Raw genomic sequence first — 24,314 nt, forward strand, 5'->3', positions numbered from 1 at the left:
CTCTGCCAGCTCCAATCAGTGCCTCTCTCATATAATATTTTATTTGTTTTGTTGGCTTTTATTGAGCGTGAAAAAATAATTTAAAGCAATTATCTGTACAGAGGGGCAGGGGAATGGTTAGCTGGTTGGAGAGCCTGTGACCTCCCCATGGCCAGGCCAGGGAGGGTTAGAGGGGGTGATTTACAGCTGTACAAAAACACAAGAATCCCACCGAGGAGGAGCAGAGGGCGGAGGACATCTCTTGAGGTCTCGTAGGTCCAGAGCAGAGGGGTGGGAGGCTGTGCAGGGACGTGGGGGGGCACGGTCTGGCCAGAGTGGGGCCAGACCCTCAAGTGACCTGCAAGGGTGTCTCCAGCATCTCCATGAGGAAGGTGTCGATGGGGGTGTCCCCAATCAGCTTAAAGAAGAAGAGGTGCTCCAGGCACTTCAGCCCAATGGACCGCAGCGCCGGCAGGCGCAGAAGGAGTTTGGCAAACCTGGAAGAGAGCAGAGTCAGAGGCAGGCAGGAGGCACTGCCCCCCCTCTCTCACGTGCTTCCAAGCCTGTGGGCTCAGGAGCAGAGGCCCAAATCTTCCCAAAAAATGCCTTGGGGAGCTCTCCATCTTGGATTCCCTTATGTTTTCAAAATAAGCAGTTCTCTCCACATGTGTGGAGGGAATATTTATCTTTTTGAAACAGAATTTAGCATTTTTAAAACTCAAAGAAAAAAGACGATACATCAGATTTTCTCACCAAGACCTCGACTAGTGACTTACATCTCCATGGTGTTATTTAAATCCTTCTTGAAACAGCCCTCAAAAATCTCTGGCCCCAGAGAGGGTGCGTAACCCCTCAGCAGCATCTCTGCCAGCTGCTGCCTCCCATTTCAAGGCGCAGCTGCAAGGGGGTGCAGCAGGCAGACTGTTCCCCCCTCCCCACGTCCCATTCACAATGCTCTGCAGTCATGTCCAGAGCCAAAAATAGCAGAAGATGCTGTGGGCACATCACTTGGCTGGTGGCGATGGGGACGGATCCAGCTGCCGGCGTTTCGAGAGCTTGGCCAGCAGAGGGTAGGATTGGATTGAACAGCAAGAAAATTGCATCTCGCCAGCACCCCAAAGGCTCTGGCCCAGGATTTGGGCACTGAAAGGACAGGTCAGCCTGTGAGAAACTGGGCTGCTCTGGCAGTTCTGACTGCTGTCCTGCCCTCGCTTTGCTCCAGGGCTCTGGCCCAGAGTGGCTCAAGCAGAGCTGGTGCAGACCCTTCTGCCTCAATCTCCTCTTTCTAGGATGGGAATTGTGCTGCCTTAAGGTGCTTGTCTTGCTTGGGGACACTCACCGCCCTGGCTGCTCGGGGTACTTTTGCTTTGTGTAGGCTTCCAGCGTGGCATAGACCTTCTCCCGCAGCGATTCCACTTCTGAGGGGCTGGACAATCCCTTGGCATCTGGACAAGGGAGAGAATACACATAGGGAATAAATCACTGCAGAGGAGACATTTCCACTGCCACTAGAGTGACTGCGTGCATGGGTGGGAAAGGACTCGAGAACTCACGTACCCAGCAACAGGGACAAATCTGTCTGCGGTGTCACCTGGAACTGCTCCAGGCCTCAGACTTACCTGGGTTGAACAGGACAATAGCTCGCAGGCACCCCAGCTCTGACTTATCCATCTGCATGTCTTTCATTTTGGACACCAGCTCTGTCAAAACTCTGCATGTGGGGGACAAGGGTGGGCAGATGATCAGAGACAGGTACAGACTGCAAGGCTGGGGGCTGCAAAGCATCTGGGACAGGCCCTGGGAATGTCCCCAATTCCTCTCTGCAGGAAGAGGTAGCTTTGAGGGACAGCCATCCTGCACACTGCTCTTCTACATGTGCATCAGCAGCATTCATGGACCTGAGCATCGAATTCAGTCCCGTTCTCACTTTGCCCAGCACGTGCCCTCTGTGCTCTGTTTGGACTATGGAGAACAATTTGCATTCGCCTGGGGAAAACCACATGGGTTTTTCTCCACATTTCACTGTGTGAAACACAGGCACTGCCCTTACCCGTGCCGGTTGTGTAACAGTGGGGGTGCAGTGTCCTGCCAGGCAGGGAGCTGGCATGGCACAGACAGTACCTGTGCAGCCATTACACAAGCAAGTTGGGGTTTAAAGCTTTGCCAGCTAAAGCTCTTGCTGATCAGTATTAGCTCTAGATCCAGTTACGGCAAAATCTTTCATAGAAGGCAGAGAGGCATTCCTCCCCCTGCACACCCAACCAAGGATCTGCTTCTGCAGCTGCAAATTCCTTTCCAAGGTGTTTTCATCCCATTCTTGGTTTTTAAGCCAGTCAAGTGTTCCATCCTCATTCTAAGCTAGTTCTGTGTCAAATCACCACAGGTTTGCTCTAGCTCTCACTAAGGACATGTCCTCCAGAAAGGGAGAGGCAGAGCCAGCCTGGCCACTGCTGACAGGGGATGACAAGAACGGGCCACGTACCTGTCAAATATGGAGCCCACACCAGCACTGTGAGCACTGCTGCGGTGCACGTGCAAGCCCGTGGCCAGAAGGATGCCGTCTTGCACCGACACGGAGCGGTGGGAGAAAGAAGCAATGAGCAGCTCATTCCAGCCTGCAAGAGGAAGCGTGCAGGACACAAGAGGCAGTTCAGCAAAAAAAATCCATCCCACATGGAACAGGAGAGCTGGTTTCTCCCTGATGGTTTCAGGCTCAGCTCACAAGAGAGATGGGACCCCAGGTACCAGCTGCACCCTTGCCAATGCTGCAAGGGGTGGCAGACCCTGACCAGCAGCAAGGGAAGTGCAGAAAAAGACTCAAAGTACCAAGAAATAAAGAAAAGGGGTGTGTGGGGGGGAAGATGCTGGGTTTTGCTCCTAAAAAAACATATTCCTGGCATCAGCACCCCCTTTACATTACAGGGTGTTTCAAAAAGATGGACCCAATTTCAAAGCTATAGTGATTTCAAATTGGGTCCATTTTTTTGAAACACTCTGTATTTTGCACATCACACACTAATGTGCCCCCCTTATAGTAAGTCCTGCAGTTACAGGAACCACATTAACAAGACACATTTGTTCACTCTCCCCAGGCCCTCCTACATGTCTGCATGAAGACAGGAACAAAGAGTATATTTCACTGCCCCATTCAGAGCCTCTCCCAACTGCTCATCATGGCTCAGGACAGGTTCATCACCCCACAGCAGCAGTGACAGATCAGCTCGGGATGTCCTGTTCACCACCCAGCCTGTCTGGCACAGCACACAGCCCCAAGAAGTGATTGGGGGACCAGGAACAGCCCCAGAGGCCACAGGTGGGGGACATTTACCTGCCCGGAGGAGAATGACTTGGTCTTCCAGCGTCAGGTCAGAGAAGTGGGGGATTCTCTTGGCCCACTCGACAAGTGTGAAGAGCTGCTTGTCAGCTGCATGGCATATGTTGGTGACAGGGTCATTTGTCTTGATAAAAAGCAATATCAAAATGAAAAGAGCGGAGGAAAAGAGGAGAAATTGTCAACGTAAAATCTTTTATAATCACTGTCTGCACTTCACACAGTATTGGATCAAGTTAACAATATTCAGAGCTACAAGTAAAATGATCAAATTGCCAATAACCTCAGCTGTGCACTACTGAAAAGAGAACATAATTATTACTACTATCCCCTCTACAACCAGCTAAATCAGCTCGTTGCTAAACTTTTCTGTTTGCTTGCTGCTTTTCTCAGAGCAAGTCCTGCATGGCAAGCTGCAGTCCTGCTCCCCAGGGCACATCTAAAAGCCATCAAGCAATGGGCATGAACAGCAGTTTTATCCAAACCAGTAAGACCACAGCAGTAAACCTGCTGTGTCCAGCTCTATTCCAGTCTTGGTCACTGGGCTGTGCAACTGTGGAAGCCAGCACAGGGCTCAGACTCTCCGGCATCCAGCTGTTGCCTTATCCACTCATTGAAACCAAAGGGAACTGGAGAAAAGCATTGGGAAAATAATGTATAGGCTGTTTTCTAGTTGTCATTCTGAGTAGCTTCAAAAGAAAAATTGCTGGTGATTTTTAGTTGGTGCAAAGCAAAAACCTCTTGCAAAATGCTAGCCATTCACATGGGGTTTGCCTTTTCAAATTGTGTCTCTAAGGCTCTCATCTCAAGCTGCAAATGATGTTAGTGCCCCTTACCGAGCTCTCTGTGTTCACATCGCTGTACGCCTCCGTCTTGGGTTCGACTGCCAGCTCAGCTTCCAGAATCCTCTCCACAGGCATGTCCTCGCTGCCACTGCTTGTGGACTCGGCCTCATTCTCACTCCGCTCCCTGCTCCTCTGCCTCTCCTCCTGCACAGCTGCAGGACAGAACAGTGTCTCTTTACATTCGCAGCAACACTTACTTGCTCACAGTGCACTCCCTTTCCTCTGGGAGGAAGGATGAGAAACCCCATCAGGAGGGGTAAAGCAGAAAAGAAATGAGTATTTCAGATGTATATCCATTAAAATGTCTGCCTCCACCATCACCCCAATAACTTTGGGGCTGCTGTAGACCAGTGGCCTCCAAATTTGACAAAAGGTTATGAAGCTCCAGAATAAAGAGTTGATGCCTGCAGGTGGCAGCCTGGACTCATGCTGGAGGAGGCAGAAGGGACCCAGCACCCACACACTGAGGTTTGCTTCACTTCCCCGTAGGAGCTTGGGCAGGTGCCCAAAGTGCCATATAACCCCTAAGGTACAGGTAGGCAGCTGGCCTGGGCTCAAAGAATGGCCTATACTGAGATGCAGGCATTTATACACCCGAAATGAAAGGTTCAGCGGGGAAGAAACTGGCTGCAAAGCTGGGCCTGCCACACAGACATTGGTGCTTCGCTATTCAACAGCTTAACAGCTTCCCCACCTGTTAGCTGAGCGCCAGGCAGTGTCCAGAGCAGTGGGAAAACCATCAAGGCCAAGGGATAAAAAGTCCTTTAAGAGGAGAGGGGACATAAGCACCAGGGGACACCAAGAAAGGGACCAGCTCAGCAAGCCCACAGCTCACAGCAAGCCAGTGGGAGAATTTGATCCCCATTTTCAGAATTAAGTAAGTGCTGCTGGAAGAAAGGTGGGACAAGATTTTAGGCCAGATACTTGGATCAAGAGATTTCTTTCCCATTTGTCTTTACAGCTCTGCTGTTTGCAGTGGTGTCAGGAAAGAAGCCCTTGCATTAGCCTTGCCTTACCCTGGCTTATGTCAGGGTGCTCTCAGAGGCACGGCCAAATCACAGGAGGTTTCTCAGCACTGAGACTCATGGCCAACTCTGTAACACTCAGCACTTCCCTATGTTTCTCCCAGCTGGGAGGATGTGCTTCCCAGTACTGTCCAGCTGCTGGGGAACTGGCAGCACCCAAGGAGATGGCTCAGTGGGGCATCCAGGCTGGCACTGGTGAGGGAGGGAAACACAGGACACACATGCACCAGCCAGCTGGGGGAGGCGTTTGTCCTCTTCAACGTAATGGACAGGAAGAAGCCAGGAAAGTGTTTCTAAGGTCATAAAAATCTTAGTGGAAAAAAAGAGCATGCAAAGGAAATACCAGTCCCATCACTCAGCCCCTGAACTCATCCAGGATTCCTTGCTCAAGCTGCAATCTGTCCCCGGTTTCTGCAGCTCCCCAAAAGCCCCCTGTGATTATTGCAGCCAAACCCCCACAGGATCCACCAAGATCCTGAGGTTTAAATTTTCATGTTCCACCAAGGGAAGCAGCATTGACGCCCTGGTCCTCTGAACCACTTTGCACCCAGCTGGAAGGGAGAGCTGTGCCTGGGATTAGGTTTTTGATTCAAGCTTGGCATTTCACAGTCCCCTGCTGCCCTAAGCACTTGAGGCAGCACAGTATTGATGATGCTATAGGGAACAGGACGAGGCTCAGCCTGTGCCCAGTGTTATAGCTACTTCCCCAGGCTCTGCCCTGCACAGTCTGAGCTCCTGCACAGGGAGCAGCTCCGCAGGGGGACAGTGTGGCCTCCAAAAGGGACGGCTACACTGCCTGCTAGCATTCAACCTCAGAAGCAGCACAGTTATTTTATCTTGGAAAAAAAAACCCAAACAAACAGCTTAAATGCTGTGCTAGTTGTCACTACCTGACCTTGGAGCTGTCAGTATAATTTAGGAGACAATTCAGCTCAGCAGTCCTTGCTCCATCAAGGAGGGAGCAGCAGGGGGCACAGGTGGACAGACAAACACCCATGCCACTGGGCTTGCTTTTCCCTGCAGCAGAAACTCACTTGGCGGTGGCTTTTACAAAGACCTTTGCACTCTCCAGGGTTGTGTAGGAGAGAGGCAGGGCTGCAGGACTCACCACAGACACATATCACTCTCAGCATCTCTTGGAAGTTTCCTTCAAGTCAGTGCAAAACCCCTCTGAGTTCAATTGCCTCAGGTCAGATCCTTGCTCCAGATCAACACCTTAGGTGGTTTGGGCAAGAAACAGAGTCCTTTGGGGGTTACAGCAAGTGTATGCAGAGTATGGAAGAGGCTGCATGAACTGCATCCATACAGCTCCCCCCTGCAGCACATAAACACCACAGGCTGTGAGCTGTACCAGAACTCATCTCCAAAGGTGAGGTTAGGAGTGGAAGTGACAGAGAAATAAAAGATAGAAATGAATCGTTCACCCTTATCTTCCAGTACAATAATTAGGTGATGACAAATGAAGCCAGCAAGCTGAAAACAAAAAAGGAGGTCGCTCTTCACACAAGAGACAAGCAAGCTGCAGGACTCCTCACTGCCTCGTGCTGTCCACAGAGGAGGTTTACAAGGGTTCAGGGATTCCAGGACAGGCCATTAATGGTCACTGACTAAAGGCAAGGTTGGGTCAAAAATCAATTAATAGGTTCAATAGTCACCAGTATGTATATTTAGGTGGGAGAGGAAGAAAAATAGTGTAAGAGCTTCCCCATCAGCCTCACTTCCTTTACAAAATGAGGCCAAAAATGCCTTGAAGCTGCCAGTGTGGGTTCTTGGAATGCTCCACCCTTGGAGGGCCACCAAGAGCCAGATTTACCCTAATGAATGTAAGGAAAATTTCTATAAGCCTGTTCCTTTCACCAGCCTGCACACACCTTCCCTCTTCATCCCCATCGCGAGGCACTTCTGATAGCGGCAGTACTGGCAGCGGTTACGTTGGCGCTTGTCGATGAGGCAGTCCTTGTTGTCACGGCAGGTGTAGATCAGGTCCTTCCGGATCGTCCTCTTGAAGAAGCCTTTGCAGCCCTCACAGCTGTACACCCCGTAGTGCTTCCCTAGGGAGGCAAGGGGAAGCCGTCAGTGGGCAGACAGGCATCGGCCCTTTCCTCTGGCATGGAAGAGCTCAAATCAACCCTAAAGGTGGAAAAAACAGGCTGCAGGGCATCACCTCAGCAGGCCTGACTTGGCTTTAGTGGCTCTTTGCCAGGAATAGTGACCAGCAGCAGTCTGCTGGTCACAGGATGATTTTGATATATTTACCTTTGATAAATGAGGACAAAATTTAAAATGAGATTATACACGTATGGGAGAAGAGCATGGCTTTTAGGTTTGCTCTCTTTGAGGCACAGTGCAACTAATGTGCCAAACAGACAGCCTGCCCTTGGGTAAGCCAAGGCAGCTGTGAATCCTGCAATGCCAGTATGGCTCCAGTGAGCTTCCGCAGCATTCGCTCCCGCGCAAGCCTCACTTCAGAGCGTCAGGGGAGTTTTCATTGCATAAAGCCTTCCCCAAGAAATAAAACCTCCTACCTGAGGACCTGTCCCCACAGATGGCACAGATGTGCTTGGCTAAGGATCCCGGGCTTGTGGATGGATAATTCATGTTCCCGATCCCCGGGAGACCCGGCAAGGGCTTGATGTCCTCCGAGCTGCTGACATTGTTCAGGACGTTGAGCTGCAGAAGCAGAGGGCACAAGACGGGTTAGAGGGTCAAGACTCATACCTCAATGAAATCATCCCCAAACGGAGCTGACCTCTCCCTTACTGCTCCTGCTGGGCTTGTCCCACAGGCAACTCCATGGGCTGCCATGGGCAGGCAGACATCCTTCCATTAATCCAGCTGGAGGGGTTTAAGCAGATGCCTGGTAGCAGGTATTGCCTCTCACCCTGCCCTGATGCTGTAACCAAAGCCAAGACTAAGCAGAGCTGGAAAAGGGCACGCAGCAGCCCTCAGTTGCTCAGTTACAGCCTCAAAGCGACAAGGCTAGTGGGACCCTGCCCACTTCATCAGAGCATGCTGATCACCGGCTGTTTGTGGCCTCCAGCACTAACAGCTTAGTAAGGAAGAGCTTTGCAGCCAGGCGATGTGTTGCAATTAAACCTGCACTGCTGCATGGCTGGGGAAGCTGTAATAGTGGGGTTTTTTTTAAAAAAAAAGTGCTAAGTGGGTTAGCTTTCCTGCCTCATGATGTGCAAATCTGCATAAATGCATGAAAACACAGGCATCTTGGGCACTCCCTGGGACGCAGGTTCACGAACACTATTACAGGCTGGAGAACGGAGCAAACTCCAGGGCTGCCAGATTTAAAAGAAAGGGAGCAAGCTGACCATCTAAAAAAAAAATCAGCTGCAGTGAGATGCAGGCGAACAGCCCACAGCCCCCAGCTGAGATCCCTGGGAGCTGCTCAAGGCTGCTGCAAGTTAAAGGTTACAAACCGACATCGATTAGAGACCAAAGCCTGATGTTGCCCAGGGCTTCGTTTTATTGCTATTTGCTTTCGAGCTGTTGTTGGCAGGGCAGCGAGGATTAAGGGCCACGGAGCACATCTTGTCAAAAGCTGTCTGGGCAGAGCAACATCTCTCCAAAACCACCATCGACTCATCTCTCCCACTGCCATGCTTCGAGGGCTGAGGATGGTCTCTTCTTCATTGAGCTTGTTTTTAACAGCCGCCCCAATTTATCAGCTCAATTTCATCTTCCCAGCAAGAGCTTTGCAAGAAAATCCAGCTACGGCCTTCATTACAGTCTCCGTAACATCTAAACCACTTGATTTCATGCATGTTCTTGCAAGTTCTCTGTTTGCTCCAAGAAACTGCCTGTCTCCCATGAAAAAGTGTAATATTTCCACAGTGAATTTCAGCAAAGAACAAGAAGGGTTCATCCCATGGGGATTTTGGACCTATCATTAGAAAAACAAAAAGATGAAGCCTGTTCTCATCTTCTCTCACTCCTGTCCCTTCATTTTCAAAGCTTCAACATTCTGATGACATTGAAAATACAAATTATCCAGCAAAAATTGGTTTGCTGCACTGGAAGATAAAAGTGTACAGGAAAAAAATTACCCAGAGGTTCACTCTCTGCAGCAGAGATCCAGCTCAGGCACTGAGGAGTCCCAAATTCTTACACTTCAGCATCCAAACTTGGCTCAAGGAAAGGAGAAATCAACCCCTTCCTCCCCACAAGGTTTCGGCCACCATTTTTACCCTGGAAACTTCTTCTTGGCAAGAGGAGGAACTTTTACAGTTTAAAATGTTACCCAGAGCTCAGGTACCACCTCATCTTTCTCTCTGGCTGCACTTTGAGACAATAACAGAGAGAGAGGGTATATGGGGGAGGAAGGGAAAGGGGCAGTTTTAGCCACCAGTGTCCTTGGAGCTTGACTCCTGCAGGTTAAGTGCAATCATGTATGATATCTGGGACAACCGCTTGAACCCAAATCCATTAGCTGCCTCCCTGCCGAATCCCCCAGGCCCAGCTGTCTCCTTGCATTAGAGGCAACACAAATGAAACCCGCTCCTCAGAGCTGGGAACTTGGCGCAGCGCCCGGATTGGGGAAAACTGCTTCCTGAAGCATCCCCAGCCCCAAAGGAAAAGCTTCCATGCAGCCAATGTTGCCACCAGCTCCACCGCCATGAAGGACCTGCCCTGCATGCCACAGCCATGAATATTGTCAGGTCAATGAGGAAAAGTCAAGTGGTGCGAGGGGAGGAGGGGTGACCAGCACACCCTCTGCAGACAGCCCAGACCCACGTAGGAGTTGAGGATGCTGGCCAAAGGTAAAGCCAAACCTGCTAAATCACCCTTATACCCTGTCAGAGCTCCTCAGGGCCCCCCCATACCATCCTGTCCCAGCCTTGGTGGCAGGCACTAGGAAGAACTTCAGCCAGACTGTGGAGTGGCAGTGGGGTACATGGCAGAGGACTGAGGGACCATCTTCTCACTGCTTCTCCAGCAGGAACCACGAGGCTCTTGAGCACTCCTTACCTTCAGGTGCCACTAATAAAATGCAAAGTCTTGTTAATAAAAGGCAGAACTTCCACTTAGATCTGGACTCTCAAAACATTTCAGCACACTGTCAGAATTCCATACTGCCAACTCGGTCCACGCCAGAGGTGGTGCCAGGCTCTTGGGGCAGCAGGTACCTGTCCCTGCCCCACAGAGCCACCCTGGGAGAATCCCAAGCCCACCCGCAGCTCTGGGGAGGCACCGACCTCTGCCTGGAGGGGAACCCCAGCACCTGAGTGAGCTCAGGCAGTAAGGACAGAAGCACTTCATTTTTCTTCAGGCAAAGTTTATATGCAACAGAGTGTACGTGGCTGGCATTTAGCATTAACATTTGTCTCTCTCTAGAAAGTCTGTCTCCTTTCCAAATAATGAAATAAAGCAGATATCCTTTTGCAGGAAGAAGGGGAATGCTTCACATGCTGCAGCCCTTGGCTATCCTGATTATTTCCACATACAGTAATCGTACACACCACAATAGACGCAGTGGAGGGGAACTGGACTGCACCCATGGTGAGAACAGACCTCGGAATTAGCCCTCTCCCTTTACTGTGCAGGGTATTTTGAAGTATATACAAGTGTCTTCTCTGTGTCTGTGCCAGGGGAATTTATGCAGAAAGATTCACACGCTGGAAGTTGTTCTTTACAGCTGATCTCTCTAAGCAGCCAAAATACACCAGACTCCTCACCAACCAACCCACTCCCTCAAGTTTTGGGACTTTACCCACTCTGAACACCGTGAACTGTAGCAAAACAAGCAAGGCCATCCACCTACCTGCGGATTGGCGTGTGTCATAAAATTCATGCCGGGGGCTGAGGACAGAGTGACGGGGTGTGAGCCGATGGAGGACGCGATGACTCTGTACGGCGAGCCCAGCGCGTTCACCGCAGACCCGATCGCATTCATGGGGGACGGCAGCGCCCGGGAGGCGTTCACAGGGGCCTCGAGGTAGTTGTGGTGCCCGTCCACCGTATTTCCCGTGGAAAGGCTTGACGACGGGCTCACAGATGTGGAGCTGGCGGGAATAGGGGAATCTATAGGGGGAAGAAAAAATATTAAATACACTATGAGCGCAGCTGGCTGTACAGTGATCAGCTACCCAGCCTTGTTCATGTCAGCATAGATACTGGTCAATACTCAAAGCCAACCAACAAACAGGCTTTATGCTATAAAGAAAAAGAACAAAATGTTGGTTATGGTACAGGAAATAGAGTTTCATACAGCAACAAAACATATTACGAAAATAATACTTAACAATCCAATTCTCCTTCACTGCTTCGGTGCCTCAGCTGACTGGGAAGAAGGCACCGCTGCCTGCCTGCCTCAGGCTGGTTTTCTCTGAACTGTTCCCCAAGGTCCCATTTCTTTTCTCCAGGCTGGCTCCAGAGACAGTGCACATCTGAAACCAGGAACCCCCACTGACCCGGCTGGAAACCCTAAATGATCCTCATGTCTTACGAAATAGCTTTGGTGCCTGCAATAGCTCAGGCATTGTGCTCAGTGAGTTCTTCCCGTGGCCCAACTCTTCTCCTTCCCACCCACTTACCTCTCCACCATGCCACTTCACATGTTCCTCCAGCTCTCAGAACTTGATGGCAACGTCTTCAGGAGGAGCTGGAGCAATGCGGGACAGAAACTGCACACAACATGCTAGCAATACAGACAACAGGACAAGGCACCCACAAAATATTTTATCCATTACTTTTCATCACTTAGTAGGAGACAGGGCAGACACTGTGGCCACACAGACAAGCCGGGGCAGACAGTGTCCCAGCCACAGGGAAGGAGGGTTTCCTCCTTCTACACACAAGAGCTCCAGTGCACATTGCCAAACTGAGCCTCACAGTAACCCCCATGAGATCAATCTGCCCCTGAACCCCACTGGGGAAGAGGTGGCAGAGAAAAGCATTATAACCTTGATCATTGCCACTTCAGGGCAGTCTCTGAGGCTGAACACCTCACCCAAGGCCTAAACACTGTCTTCTGTAAGATCAGTCTCAAATATTCAGAAGGTATTTGGGCATCAAATGCCCACTAGTCCCAATAGGTTGTGTATCTAGATGTATTTTAAGGATTTATATAACCTTTTTTCCTTCCCCTAGAATTTACCAACCCCACTTAGCATTAGCTGTCTTTAACATTTCAATGAACTATTGTTTCTCTGTTGTTTTTTCAACACAGGAGATCATTCCCTGAAGTAGCAGGGCAAAGATGTTGTGTGGGAAGGTCACAGTTGGTTTTCCATGGCTGGCACAGAGGATGCTTGTTCCCATTGCATTTGCCAGTAAGGCAGCGCTTTGGTGTTTTGTTTGTTTGCTTTTTTCATCCTTTTAACATTATTGCAAAAGTTATTTATGTGACAGTGTTTGTTATTTTACCTGAAGTAACAATCAAATCTGATTCAAAGGGAAGATGCACAATAAAGACGGGAAAAGGTCAGCTTGCTGAATAACATTAAAGACATTTGTCAGAGTCAAGGAGGACTCGATCCACCGTTATCAACCCACTTCAGACTTAATTCTGCAGAGGGAGGGGGAGAAAAGGTCTTTGTCAATTCTTGCTTTGGCTTTTTGGATCAATTCTCCCAGTGGGAAAGCGATGTGCGGCAAGAGGAAGCCAGCTCAATGACAACGGCAGAAGCCTCGGAGGCAGCGAGGCGGTCTGGAGGCAGAGCCAGGGCTCCTGCTGCTGGAGAGTCACCCCACGTCCCCCACCACCTTCATGGAGACACGCAGCCTGTCTTCTGTTAGCAGACAGCAAAATCCCTACCTTGTAATGGCTTCCAAGCGCAAAAGCCCTTCACATCCCAGAGACAGCTGCCAGGAGAGCCTTTAGCAGCGGGCAGAAAATGTGCTGTTTTGCCTGGCCCCCACCTCACCTAAATGCTCAGCTCACAGAGGCACCTCAGTTGTTTCCTGGGACTTAAGAGGAGCATCCTGCCTTGTGTCATCATCAGCTTCAGAGAAAAGCATATGCATTTTTCATCACCTGCGAGTAGCCTGGTACCATAGCATGCAGTCCTCCCCAGCATCTGTAGCAGACTTATAAATAAATTGGCTTTATGCCTCTTTAAACAACCAGATAAAGAACATTGCCTTTGAGGATTCTACAGCTTGGAAAATAAGTCACTGAAGGGGAGATTGGGCAGAAATCTATCACAACAGGACAGCTAAGGAGAAGAATGATTCTTCATCCTTTTCTATTAACATGGAAAAGGGCGTATTTTGAAAGTATCATGCAGAAGATTTAAACCGGTAAGAAAAGACTCCTGTGAGAGTTATTTAATCACTTGAATTTGCTACAGACCTCACAGAAACACTGTCACCAGTAAGCTTCTCCATTAGAAAAGCTCCAAGTTTCACAAGCGCCCAGAGCAAGGTTTTCACCCAAGGAGAGTGCTGGCCAGGGCAAGTCCCACAGTGTGCTTGTGTCCGTGCCAAGAGATGACTGTTCAAGGGCTATGGCCAGGGGACCCCCCCAGCTCCCAGGATAGGATCAAAGGTTGAAGCCAGGATGCCTGGAGGGCTTGTGTCTACCTCTGTCACCCCAGCAATGAGACACCAAAGAGGGAGCATGAATGGATGAAGGAGTGTTTGCTGGTGGAGGCAGATGAATAAATGAAAATATCTACTGGAGAGCACACAGGTGTAAAGCCAGGCTCTGCCGAGGCCTGATGACACAAACCAGAGTTTTAACATGTTTGTTTCCTCAGTGCCTGGCCACACTGTCCTGCCAAGGCTGTGACAAAGATTTTGGTCAAAACCATCAGTGTTAGCTTTCCATTTACCAATGAACAATTTTATCCATCTGTTATAAACTGTAACACAAACCCCACTCACAAAAGCAGAAACAACAAAAAACGAGCAAACAAAAAATCAAAGCAAAGCACTCCTGCAAGGCAGTCCAAACTTTGACTTCCAGTCCTTCCCTGGGAGTCAGTCCCTGAGGGAACAGAAATGCCCCCTCCTGCGCCTGGGGACACACTCCTCTCAGCTTCTCATTCTCAGGCTGGAGCACTCTGAGAGGGATGCAAGATGTGGCTGCTAACAGGTTACCAGCTTGGGCGAGGAACAATTTGCATGTCTGGCAGAAGGTGTGCAAGAAGAGCCATGCCAAAGCATCCTTGATATTGGGGTTACTTATTCCCCAAGACAAGTACTCTCAAAGTGGTTTCAGTCCAAAGGAGCCAGGGTGGCTTGGACAGTGCAAACAGCAGAGATCGCAAGTCTGATGCATTTTGGTTGAAAATGATTAAATGAAATGATCTGCAGGAAAACACTGATTGTTCATGTCCCATATCTCCCAGCAGAAAGCAACCAGAAAGGCCTGGGGCTCGCAAGGATGACATGGCTTTCCTCAAGGTATTTTCTCCCAGCGTTTAGGAGACAAACAGAAACCAGCACGGCAGCAAACTGGGGCCAGCGGGGAAGCATCTCTGGGACAGAGCAGGGGGGACCGAGGACACGGGACTCAGTTCTGCACGCCAGCCACAGCTGGCTGCCTCTGCCTCTCCAGCGGCATTCAGCACAGGTGACATTTACACAGGCCAAAGCGGGGCCGGAACCTGTCCGTCAGGTAACGCGAGGTGACAAGCGATGGCGGGGACTCAGCCAGCTGCGGCGGGGCCCCACAGAGCGGAGGGCGGCCCCATGGAGCGGAGGGCAGCCCCGCGTTGGGAGACGAGGGCTCTGCAACCAGCACAGCCCCTGCCTGCGAGCACCAAATGCGGCTCCCAGACCGGCCAGGACTCCACGTTTGCTGGGGAAGACCGGCTGAGACTCTGCATCGAGCATCGGGGCTTGCAACTGCTTTGAACCACTTACTCCAGACTCAAGATAAACTTATTTCTGATCCACAAATGGGGCTGTTTATGTGCTTCTCCCCCACCTCCCTCCTCCACATTAATGCTTGGACAGGACCTCTCCTGAAGAGAGGTTCGGGGAAGCCTGATATTGTATTTATTTCTCTCCTAGAGGAGGAGGGGAAGAGAAGACAGGAGGAAACTGCCTTGTGTGGATTCTCTGATATCTCCATTGCAAACATGCAGTGTCCAGAGAACACAGTGCCTCAATCAATGCTCCACAAGCTCACTTGTACAGAAACGCACATACCCCAGCCTTCTCTTTATAGAAAGCAAAGTCTAAAAAGAAGAAACTTGCTTTTGGGTGCTTTGCATGTTCAAACTGCCTCTGCAAATGCATCACAGCCCTTGCAGCAGAGAGCAGCTGTGGGTTGGAAGCGTGCACACAGACATGACATCCATCCTGGTTGCTTTAGCATTCAGAATAAGGATGATATCTAAAGTCTGCACAGACAACTCTGCTGACATTAGAAAAAATGATGAGGGAAGACCCCAAGAACCACTCTGTTCTCTGCATTTTGACAACAGTGCCCTTGAGGACATAAACAACAGCATTACATTCACCCACCAGCCACTGAAGCAAAACAAGGACACAAAGCTTTGATGTACCACTTCCACCTGTGTTTTACCTCCACCTTAGCAAAATCTTAGTCCAGCAGTGGGAAACTTGCATGAATAGCCTTACAAAATCACAAAGAGGTGAACATGGTCTACATGACAGCAGATGTGTAGGTGTCTGACAGATGCATCTGCAGAGCACAAAGCTCCAGGTCTACCACACCAATGTTAAACAGCCAGGTCTGGGCTAACACAGCTAAACTGGTCCAGGATCAATACTAACTTGATAAAGTCAGCTTGGGTACCTCTGTGTTGTGAGCACTTCACAGGTAAAGCTGGGCAGGCGCGGAAGCAAAGACTACCTGCAAGAGCGTGTGAGTGACCCCAATGCCAAGGCAGCAGGAAGAGAAGTGTTCAGGCTGCATCCAATAAAGCTGCCTGGATTTTCACCCAAATAATGGCAGGAAACACCAATCTCAGCAATTATATTTGAGCAGAAAGCGGAATGAGAACGCACAGAGACCAGAAACATCCAAGCCCTACATAGATGGGCTATTTAACCAACATGGGTTGTAAGTTCGTTTTGGTTAATGCCCTTTCAGCTCTAACACTTAGCAAAGCCTTGAGAGGAAAGGGATCAGTGTTAAACACCGGAGTCTTTCTTCAGCTAAGGCCTAAAGTGATCCTACCTCCAGAGACCTGCAGATCCCTGGCAAGCCTGGAGATGATGATACTTTCAACCTTCACAGTTTTGTTTTTAATGTCAGAGAGAATCGAAAGCTGGAACAAAACTCTTTCAATAATGAAAAACATGCTCATGCTTGCGAGGCCTCAGATACACACAGAAAGGGTTCATTTCATTGGCATGAACAATTAAAGGTGCAAGTTGCTCTGCTTGACGTATGACTAGCACAACTTTGCAGATACTGTAATACATCCTCTGCAGATCAGAGAGCACCGAGAAGTGGGAAGAGACATGCAGAGAAGGGCCGATTTCAGCAGAGGAGCACGGGCGTGCGTGGGAGGCACAGCTTGGCAGGCAGCTCGTCCTTGGGGACGACCTTCGAGGGGAAATACCTGTGAGAAATACTCCTGAAACTGGATGCAGTTATGTAGCAGGGAACCCATGTTAATGGGAATAAAACAGTTTTGCTGCTATGACTGCAGAAGTAGTTTTTATTTACTACAGGGAAGCTAAACTGAAAACTATTCCATTTCTGGTGATATTTTCACCTGTCCAAGCAAATTTCCGCAGGCAGTACAGATTGCCATGCTAATACCCTACAGAAAGGTTATTGGTCTTGCCTCGCTTTTAAGGTCCAGCAACCTTTGTGCTTCCATCTTCCTCCTCAACTCCGAGTCAATAAATAATGCAGCCTTCTCCCGTCAGCTAACATCAAAGAAGAGCAAAAATTTTTGGAGGTCTGTTGGCACATACGTGAGCAGGGGTTTCTGCAACAGGGGTGTGCACAGGGCAGGAGGAAGTTTCCTTCAGCTCTCCAGGTGGTGGAAATTGCAGCTCTGTCTCCTCTCAGGTAACGCTCCAGTGCTGCCCTTGCAAACGGGGGCCACCCAAAACCTGGCCTCACAAGAAGCTGTGGGCTGGAAGCAGATGAGACTTTCACCTGCCCTGGTGCAGGCTCAGCATCAGATGCTATTTTGAGATCTTGATCTGATTTGACCGAAATTGGACAGGGGGTCAACAGCTTAATATGCCCAAGGACATTTGGAGAAGACACACCCGTGGTGCAACCACATATTCTCCTCCCCAGGAAGCCAAGCTAAGCAGGAGGGAAGGAAGGAGCAAAATCCTCAGAAGCTACATAGGCTTTGCCATGACTTTGACAGAAACCAGACATTACAGGGTAACTCTATAGCTATGGTCATCTTGTCAACCAAAGACTCCTTTAGCAACTCCTTGTCAGGTAATTAAAATAAGGACTGCAAGTCAAATTTACTCACCCTAACAAGGTATCACATACCCCTGGTGACCACAGCAACACACAATAACTGGATAAAGCATCTCATCTCCAAAGAAATAAAAGTTGTTGAATGTGAGACCTGAAGAGTTTTTCATGATTGTCTAATCAGATTTCCCACCTGGCCAGCAGGATCTCCAGCACAGGACCCACCTGGAAAAACATGCACAAATTCCTACAGTGGTCTTTAAACTCCTGAAGAGGCTACAGGTCCGCAACAGAAAGGATCCCACTGGCTGCAGGGTCAGTGGCTGCCCCAGGAAACTGAAGGCAAATGATTCCTGCTTAAAAAAAAAAAAAATTCAAAAAATCTGCATTTCTGTTGTTGTGGAAGTTGCCCAGTCACTGGATTTTCTCACACCTTTGCTGGGTCAAAGAGCATCTTCCATCTTCACATAGACAGTTACAGGTACGGACAGGACAAGATGTGACACCCTGGGAAAAAAACATCCTGCAGGTCACAAAACCTGGGACCACCATGGGCAGAAAAGGTGCCAAACAGCCAGGCAGCAGCCCCATTCCAGTCACAACCTGGGTTTTCCTCTCCCTATCCCCCAAACGACCTGGCCTAACCTCACTCTGCTTGGGAGAGCTGACAAGATTGCAACCGGAGGTGGCGTGGCCACAGGCCAAGTTACATGAGTACTAATAAAAGAGACTTTGTGGAAGAGCCAAATTAGTTCTTGTCCCCAACCAACTGTGCCAGAGAGTGCTCAGAGAGAGAGGACAGCCAGCACAGCATCTTTCCTTGCCCTGGGAGCTGGGCTCTGGATGAAATGCATCCTTCTGAAGAATAAAAACACATTTTGAAGCCCTTTCCTTGCTTCTGTAGCCCAGGCTGTGAAGGCAAATCCCTCTGCCTTAGTGCACATCTCCTGCTTTAGGTGTCTAAGGGTGACTCATCTGAACACTTTCCCTGCTACTCTAGAAACTCATCTGTAACTATTCAGAGTCTGACTATCCTTTTCTCATCACAAATCACGTGCTTATTACCAATTTGTGTATGTACATTCTCAGACGAACTCGATGGTGTTATTCAGATGTTTAAGGTCAAAGTGACAGTTACTTACACATTAAAAATGTGTTCCTTACTTCCAATCTGAATGCAGATAAAATTAAGTTAAAGCATATCTAACACTTGAATGCAAAAAAAAAAAAGAAAGCAAATATATGGGGTTTTTCTGCTGTTATGCTTAAAATGAAGCCCAAAATTTCAGAGCTAAAGGAAATCTGAACACAATAAGATCTAGACATACCAAACAGCCGCAGCCACATCACCTTAACTCTGCCCTCCAGCAACACGATGCAAGAACGATGAATGCAACAAAGCTGACAGCCTACTGTGGACACTGCCCTTTTCTACCATCCCAGGACCAGGAATAATTTCATAGCTATTTTAAAGGAGAGGGGAGCAGCAAAGACCACAAACATATTGTGGGCCTGATGGAGATGCAGGCTGCCCACATGGTCCCCAAAGCAGTGGGAAGCTGCCATACACCCCCTCCATCAATGGTCACCGTGATCTATTCTGCTTCACCCCTCTGACTCTCCCCTTGCACGGCCCATGGGACCCCCTAAAGTTGTCTGCCCAGAGCAGCAGTTGCTCTCTCAACCAGCCAGGAATCCCTCTCTGCAGCCCCACACCACCCGCAGGCCCCCAAGCGGCCTGGGGGGCACGGGAAGATGTGAGCGGTCTGTAGTGTTCAGGGAGCACAGGACAGGCCAGAGCGAGTGTTCTAAAGCAGCCCAAACAAAACTTGGCCAATGCTTCTGCATCTCTGTCAGCAGTACACCTGCAGAAAACACTGCTGTTTTTCTAAATCAAGTTAGAAGCAGGTTAAAACACCAGTTAAATATAATTTTAAATGGAAGTTAAAGTCCCAACATACTGAACTATTGGTGGGCTGGAGAATAGTCTCTTTGTCTTTACTGGTGGAGCAGAAATACCTCTGTTCCTAACACCAATTTCCTCTCCTAGAAATCTCCCAAAGGCTCTGCTGAGTGCTGTGACCCCTGTCTCTACAGGGATCTGTGCCTGGTTCTTATGAAGATCAGTTCGAATGTCACTTTTCTTTCGCCTCCTTGTAAATTTGTAATACCCAACAAATTAAACACAAATAACACTTCCATTGTTTCACTCTGATTGCAGCAATAGGAGAGAGTTTGGCTTGTCTTTGCTTGTTTCTTAAAAACAACAGTGAGCAATAGGTTCTTCCAATGAGTTGTCTCTTTTCTGCAGAAACTGCCTAAAAAAAAGGTATTTTGGAAAGTCAAGTGCTTGTGAAACTTTAGGATGACTTGATGCAATACCAATGACTTTTCTGAAGTTGGAGAATTACCAGAGGTGAGCATCTGGTGCAAGAGGGGAGGAAAAAAATTATACACATAGTGGGAACTTCCTATGTGCAATCCAATGTCTGCACAAACCTCTTCTCTAGCAGAGAAATAACAGATTGATGTATACAGCCTGGGGGCCTCCAGAGAGAGTCCTGGAGGCATTTACCCACCCTAAAGGGCTGGGAGCAACTTGAGGAGTTTTCCAGAGATACTAAGAATTTGCATATCGATAAACACCACACTTTAACTTCCCTGGAGCAGCAACAGTATTTTGTTAGCAACTGATATGTGGGTGCTCCCAGGCCCTTGCAGCCAAGTGCTCCAACCTGCTTGCTCCCTGCCTCGAGTGGGGAGCACCCCACAGCTCCTCAACCCATTCCCCTTACACAGCCCAGATGTCGGGACAAGAATAATAACTTCAGATAAAAATAATGAGTGAGCCCTGGTAACTGCAAAGGCCCGTTTCCTAAGAGCAGTTCTGGTTTCTGCAACTGGGGCTCGCTCACGGCTGGTGTGCGCGGGGGCACTGCGGCTTGCAGCCACGCAGACGCAGCCCCTCGCCGACCGCTGCCTCGCTGTGCAGCCTCATTTGGCTAATCTGACACAGCTTCACGCGATTATGGTGGTATCTGTGTCACAAGGGCAGGAGACAGCCACTGGGGAAGGAAAGAACCCTCTTTGGATTTTCTTGGGGGCTGTTTTATGTTTTAAAAGTATTTTTTTTTCCTCTAACAATTTAATAAAGATGCAATTGGAAAGATACTTACTTGGTTTGATCCTATTCTTTCAATGAATAGATTCAGCCCATCACATGCAAACACATCTCTCAAATGTCATACACTAAACTTCAGAGCAAAGAGTCATGGTTTCACTCAAGCCTGCATAATTTCAGGCAGCTTGGTTTGGCCATGCTGAAGTTCACAGCACATAAAGTCACAGGACAGCTTCAATCACAAGCACACAGACACCGCAGGTTACAGCCACATAAGAGCTAAGTTAAACATGTTTTTAAATTCCCTTTACCCACCCCCCCATACTCCTACTGCGGGATCAGTTCCTCCACCTAGCCCAGAAGGCACAGATTGCAAATGCAAGTAAAATACTTACTGCCGAAGCCCGCAGGAAACTTAATGAAGTGAGGATAATTCCCATACATGTTTAATCTTCAGTTCATCTCCTGCCTTTCTAAACACAACTGCCTCCTCTAACTTCAAAGCTGCCCGGAGCGTGGTCCAGCCCGCCGGGGTCGGGACATGGCTCTGCAGGAGCGGGGGCTCTCGGAGGGACCCAGGGCAGCTGCCTCCTCCCGTGGCCTCATCCTCGCTTCACGCCGGCAGCAGCTGCTTGCCAGGATGAGACATGCTCTTGTTCGCTGCCGCTCAGGGCTGGTTCCCCTGCTCAGCTGTCTTGGCTCCCTGCAAATTCACGGCAGACCGTCTGGGTAGCATAATCGCCTGGATAAGACGCCAATCAATGCACGACGGCCCGGTATAGATCAGAAATTGGGAGGAGGTGGGGAGGTTAAGTTGTTTAGGGGAGGAGCGTCGTAGGGAAGGAGGGGGGTGCTTTGCTTTTCCACCAGTGAAGACTCGATGCAGTTTATTAGTTACGCTAGCCCCAGCCATGTGGAGGTGTTTTCCAGACACGGGAAGGGCCAACCCTCGCCCAGAGGGGCTGGTGTCCTGGGGACGAGCAGGCTGACAGGGCAGGAGCACACATGGAGCCATCCCAGCGTTTTGGGGGGAGGGCTGAGCAGGGCATGGAGCTCCGTGCTCCTGTCCCACAACCAGCCTGGCCTCGGCTGTGCTCTTGGCATCAAGTCGTGGCCCCTGCAATGCTGGATTGCAGTCACCCCTCAGAAACACAGCCAGGACCTTCCCAGGGCTGGTGGAGCTGGGAGCTCAACTCTCCTCCCCAACCCCCCCAAAGGAATCCAAAAACCACCCCAAAAAAGCATCATTAACCAGTTGCTAAAGCCATATGGGATAAGAAGAGGTGAGGACATGGGACAAAGCCCCAGGGGTTCAATCCTTGCCACATACAGTCTGTAAAGCGTTTACAGCCATGGCAGCAGAATGCAGTGGGCTTCACAGACAGTCCCATACATACATCCACAACTTAGAGTTAATGCCCACCTAGCAAGACAAAGAAGTATTGCAGAAAATACGTAGAAATAAGCAGAAACAAGCAGGCAGTTGTCAGACTGTGGCAAAGCCGCAGGTAGTCTCCAGCTCTGCCTCTTCCGGCAACTCATAATCTGAAGGGGGAGCAGTCCCAGTTCCCTCCCTGCCCAGGAAGCCCCCAAAACTGCTGCAATTTTGGGGAGAGTCAGGGATGCAGGCAATAGCACAGCTCACTCTTTCTGATCTGGGTGACCTCGCACGAAGTCACCTCAAAGGAACAGAGCAGGGAGGAATTTTGCCTGAGGTTGTAAATCAAGCAGAGACCAAGGTCTGCACTGATTTACATGTGTGTTGGAGGAGGTGCATTGCAGCCCTGCTGTTGGCACCAGCTGCTTGGCAGACAAAGAGGGGACAGGGGTAGCACGGGGCTCTGCTTTCCCAGAGAGACCACAAACCACCCCTGTGTACAGGACGGGGAGCAAGCCATGCAAGCAGCAAGACAAAAAAAAAAAAGAGGGAAGAACAGCAGATTAGGATGTTTGGCATCCTTCACTCCAGGTCACCCGAGGGTCCATGCTGCCCCTTGGCACTATGCAGGCTGCAAGGGGAAGATGTGCTGCTCGCAGCATCCAGCCGCAGCGCAGGCGGGTGCTGACGGAGGTGCTGTCAGCCCCGAGGTATTGCATGTGCCAGAGAAGGAAAGGTTACCCTTGTTAGCTCTGTTTCTTGCTTCGCTCTCAGATGTCGCCATACTCATTTCTCTCTCGCCAGAGAGTTTAAACAAGGGAAGGTGGTTTGGTTTTTTTCCCCTCTCCCTCATATTAATGATTTTTAAGTTATTTTTCAAAGGTGATTTGGCTTTCTCCCGTTTCTGCTCTGCATCTGTTCACCAGCACCAGATAACATACAATATCAGGAGGATACCATGCCGTGGGCACATAGCTCTTTATGGGCAGCAGGTACATCAGAGCAACTCCAGGACTTGGAGTTTATCTGGGCACAGGAGCCCAACATTTGGGAATGCATCTCCACTTAGCAGAATGAATGGATAACTGGACTGGTGTCAGGGGCAAGGAGGTTTGCAGGCAATAATATCAGTGCTCTGCACAGCCCATTAGCTGGGGCCCAGGTATATACGCACTGTTTTTTCTCACAGTTTGAAAAAAAAAAAAAAAAAAAAAAAGAGATCAGTATTCAGAGTAGGTTCTACTGAGGCAAAAAACAAGTAACTGCAGTCTTGCAGGGTGAATACAAACAGAAGAGATAGCTCTTGTATTTTCTATCTGGCCACCTTTCACATCTCATTTGTTTTATTGCACAAACATAAATGGCACTGCAGAACTGTTCCAGAGGAGGAGAGGCAGCCGCACAGCATGCTTCATGTCCTGCTCACAGGACACAAGTTTTGAGCTCTGGGGAAGGGAGACCAGAGGGTTTGATAACCAGCACAAGAGCATAACACAGCAGCATCTGTGTGGTGCTATGTCCTGCCCCTCTCCCTGTCCGGGTGAGCTTGTGTCCTCCCTCTGCCACCACTCCAACATAGGAGGACATCTCCAGTGAATGTCCTCAGCAAGGGCCAGTCCTCCTCCAAGTGTCCACAGCTACACCAGGGGCAGGAGCCATAGGCACAGCTCCTGTTTCAGTGGGTGCTGCCCCACACTCACCTATGGGTCCCTCCAAAACCTTCTCTACCCTGCACTAATCCAAATGGCCTCAGCTCACCAGCGACCCCAGGGGTCTCTAACCTCTAGGCAAAGTTTGCTATTTCAGGATAACGCTGGCTTTGACTCTGGTGCTGGCCTTTAACAGCCGCGCTGGGGTTCCTTGTTTGGGGCAGGAGGCAAGAGCCAGGCACAGGCAGGGGTGTCCCAAGGCCCCACAGGCAGAAATCCAGGGCGCTGCAGAACCAGCTGCAAGGTGACTTGTTTCAATCTTTGGACAGAAAATTGGATTTCTCAGCAGGGTAAATTTTTTTTCCTCTGTGACAAAACTGAAACAAACATTTTGCAATCAAAAACCCCAACAAGCAATCTGCTCCCAAAAGAAGTGATTTTCACATACACCCCCTCGAATAAGATCCAAGACTTCCACAGAAGACAGAGACTTTGTGCAGCGCCAGGCACAGACTGCCAGAGGGATGTTTCTCTGATCCGGCATCAGGGGAAAGCTCTGGCACAACAGAAAACCTGCCTGTCCTGCACCCACCCAGAGACCTTTCCCATCATCTGTCCATCACCCCACAGAGACTCACCAGGGCCCACCAGAACCAAACCA

General features: G+C 49.6%; 1 protein-coding gene across 2 annotated transcripts in view; it reads right to left on the reverse strand.

Annotated features, from left to right (window-relative positions):
- Positions 1–328: 328 nt before the first annotated feature.
- Positions 329–24,314, reverse strand: part of RXRG (retinoid X receptor gamma) — a 37,666-nt gene continuing 13,680 nt past the window's right edge. Inside the window, exons 1-10 of one of the 2 annotated variants that reach the window (XM_065648953.1) lie at positions 21,022–21,070; positions 10,954–11,213; positions 7,706–7,850; positions 7,052–7,231; positions 4,147–4,307; positions 3,308–3,437; positions 2,462–2,594; positions 1,599–1,690; positions 1,319–1,424; positions 329–476 (exon numbers count right to left, since the gene is read on the reverse strand). In XM_065648953.1, the coding sequence (XP_065505025.1) occupies positions 329–476; positions 1,319–1,424; positions 1,599–1,690; positions 2,462–2,594; positions 3,308–3,437; positions 4,147–4,307; positions 7,052–7,231; positions 7,706–7,850; positions 10,954–11,213; positions 21,022–21,070 (1,404 nt within the window). Of the gene's footprint in view, positions 477–1,318; positions 1,425–1,598; positions 1,691–2,461; positions 2,595–3,307; positions 3,438–4,146; positions 4,308–7,051; positions 7,232–7,705; positions 7,851–10,953; positions 11,214–21,021; positions 21,071–24,314 lie in introns of those variants that run through there. The other variant, XM_065648952.1, reaches the window with a different exon arrangement.

This window comes from Caloenas nicobarica, chromosome 20 (assembly GCF_036013445.1).
Source record: "Caloenas nicobarica isolate bCalNic1 chromosome 20, bCalNic1.hap1, whole genome shotgun sequence".
In the NCBI taxonomy this organism is placed as follows: Eukaryota; Metazoa; Chordata; class Aves; order Columbiformes; family Columbidae; genus Caloenas; species Caloenas nicobarica.